This window comes from Lolium rigidum, chromosome 4, assembly GCF_022539505.1.
Source record: "Lolium rigidum isolate FL_2022 chromosome 4, APGP_CSIRO_Lrig_0.1, whole genome shotgun sequence".
Taxonomy (NCBI): domain Eukaryota; kingdom Viridiplantae; phylum Streptophyta; class Magnoliopsida; order Poales; family Poaceae; genus Lolium; species Lolium rigidum.
This window is the reverse complement of record NC_061511.1, coordinates 174,119,807-174,121,782: the sequence shown is the minus strand read 5'-3', so window position 1 is coordinate 174,121,782 and position 1,976 is coordinate 174,119,807. Positions and strand designations below refer to the sequence as shown.

Here is a 1,976-nt window from a genome sequence, read left to right as displayed (position 1 = left end):
CAGGGTGAAGTTGTGTGCCAAATACTACAGTACTCCGTACTATAAAAGACCGATTTAAAAGCACAACAGCACATGAGAGATCATCAGACGATTAAGCTGCTTCCCTGGGCTCCACCTATCTGACCAAAAGATGAAGTCGGCACTGACGTCATCGACTCATCGTGCTGGCCAATTCCCATCTCTATCCGACACAGAACATATTGTGCGGGAGACAGCAGGGTCGAGGTTCAATGAACCACGCGACCACCCGGTCACCATCTCGTCTCTCCTGCCTACGCTTTCCACCTGCAGCACGTGCTCTCTCGGATCCAACGTCACCTGTTGACGCAGGAAAAGCCGATCGACGGCTGCCAGGGTCGCTAGCCGCGCGACCACCCATCGCGACGCCTTCTCGACTCTCGTAGCCGCCGACCCCCAGCTACCTTTTGACTCTTCTTTCCCACGAAGCTTCTCCGCCTCCGGCGTCCGGTCCCCTATTTATCTCCCCGCACTCACCATTTCCACTTCAACACTCGCCAACACACAGCTCACCACCACTTCAACGCCCGGAGAATCCCATCGACGACAGAGAAGCAGGCACTCGCTAGCAATACCAATGGTGATGGCGGCGGCAGCGCGGCGGGACGCGGAGGCAGAGCTGAACCTGCCGCCGGGGTTCCGGTTCCACCCCACGGACGAGGAGCTGGTGGCGCACTACCTCTGCGCGCGCGCCGCCGGCCGCGCCGCGCCGGTGTCCATCATCGCCGAGCTCGACCTCTACCGGTTCAGCCCGTGGGAGCTCCCGGAGAGGGCGCTCTTCGGCGCCCGGGAGTGGTACTTCTTCACGCCGCGGGACCGCAAGTACCCCAACGGCTCCAGGCCCAACAGGGCCGCCGGGGCCGGCTACTGGAAGGCCACCGGCGCCGACAAGCCCGTCGTGCACGCGGGGAGGACCGCCGGGATCAAGAAGGCGCTCGTCTTCTACCACGGCAAGCCGCCGCGAGGGGTCAAGACGGACTGGATCATGCACGAGTACCGCCTCGCCGCCGCCGACGCATCCTCCGCCGCCAAGAAGAAGAAGAGCAAGGACGGCACGCTCAGGCTCGACGACTGGGTGCTCTGCCGCCTCTACAACAAGAAGAACGAGTGGGAGAAGATGCAGCAGGACAAGGCGGCCATGGCCGCGGCCGCGTCGCAATCAACCTCGTGGGGGGAGACGCGGACGCCTGAGTCGGAGATCGACAACGACCCCTTCCCGGAGCTGGAGGAGTCGCTGCCGGCGTTGCAGGGGATAATGGGGACGACAGACACGATACTGCCCAAGGAGGAGATGCAGGACCTGGACAGCGACTGGCTCATGGGGATCAACCTCGACGATCTGCAGCTTCCCTGGGACGACTCCTACGCCTCTTCCTTCTTGTCGCCGGTGGCCGCGATGAAGATGGAGCAGGACCTCAGCCCATTCTTCTGAACTCTCCGCTGTGACCGACGTGCGCGCTACGGCGTAACTGTAGATAGTTCAGACTATTTAGGTGTGCAGTAATGGTTTAGATAGATCCTTCAGGCATTTGGCATTTGTGGAAGAGTAAAATTGTTTGAAAATCAAGATTTGGATGTGGCTGATTTAGCACAATAGTATTGCTACTAAGCACAACTTGCTGAAGGGCAATTGGACTGGAAGTCCTTGTTACCAGTTTTGCAACCAACATGAATCCATTACCAACCTTTTCTTCCAAAGTGCAGCAGCTAAGAGCATCTCCAGTCGCGTCCCCCAAACCGCGCCGGATTTAGCGTTTGGGGACGTGTTGTTAGTCATGCGCGCTCTGAGGACGTCGCTCCCCAGTCGCGTCCCCCAAACGCCGCCCCCAAATGAATATTGCAGCACGAAAATAAAGGTTTTCATTCAATTTTGATTATATATTACAAAGTTTGAATGAAAACGGCTAGATTTCATCTAAACCTAGACTACTGACCGCCCGGCGGTGCGTTCGACGGCC

General features: G+C 58.4%; 1 protein-coding gene across 1 annotated transcript; it reads left to right on the top strand.

Annotated features, from left to right (window-relative positions):
* Positions 1-489: 489 nt before the first annotated feature.
* Positions 490-1,506, top strand: LOC124706364 (NAC domain-containing protein 67-like). The gene has a single exon (XM_047238033.1). The coding sequence runs from the start codon at positions 596-598 to the stop codon at positions 1,448-1,450; it is 855 nt and encodes a 284-aa protein (XP_047093989.1). The 5' UTR covers positions 490-595; the 3' UTR covers positions 1,451-1,506.
* Positions 1,507-1,976: the final 470 nt, after the last annotated feature.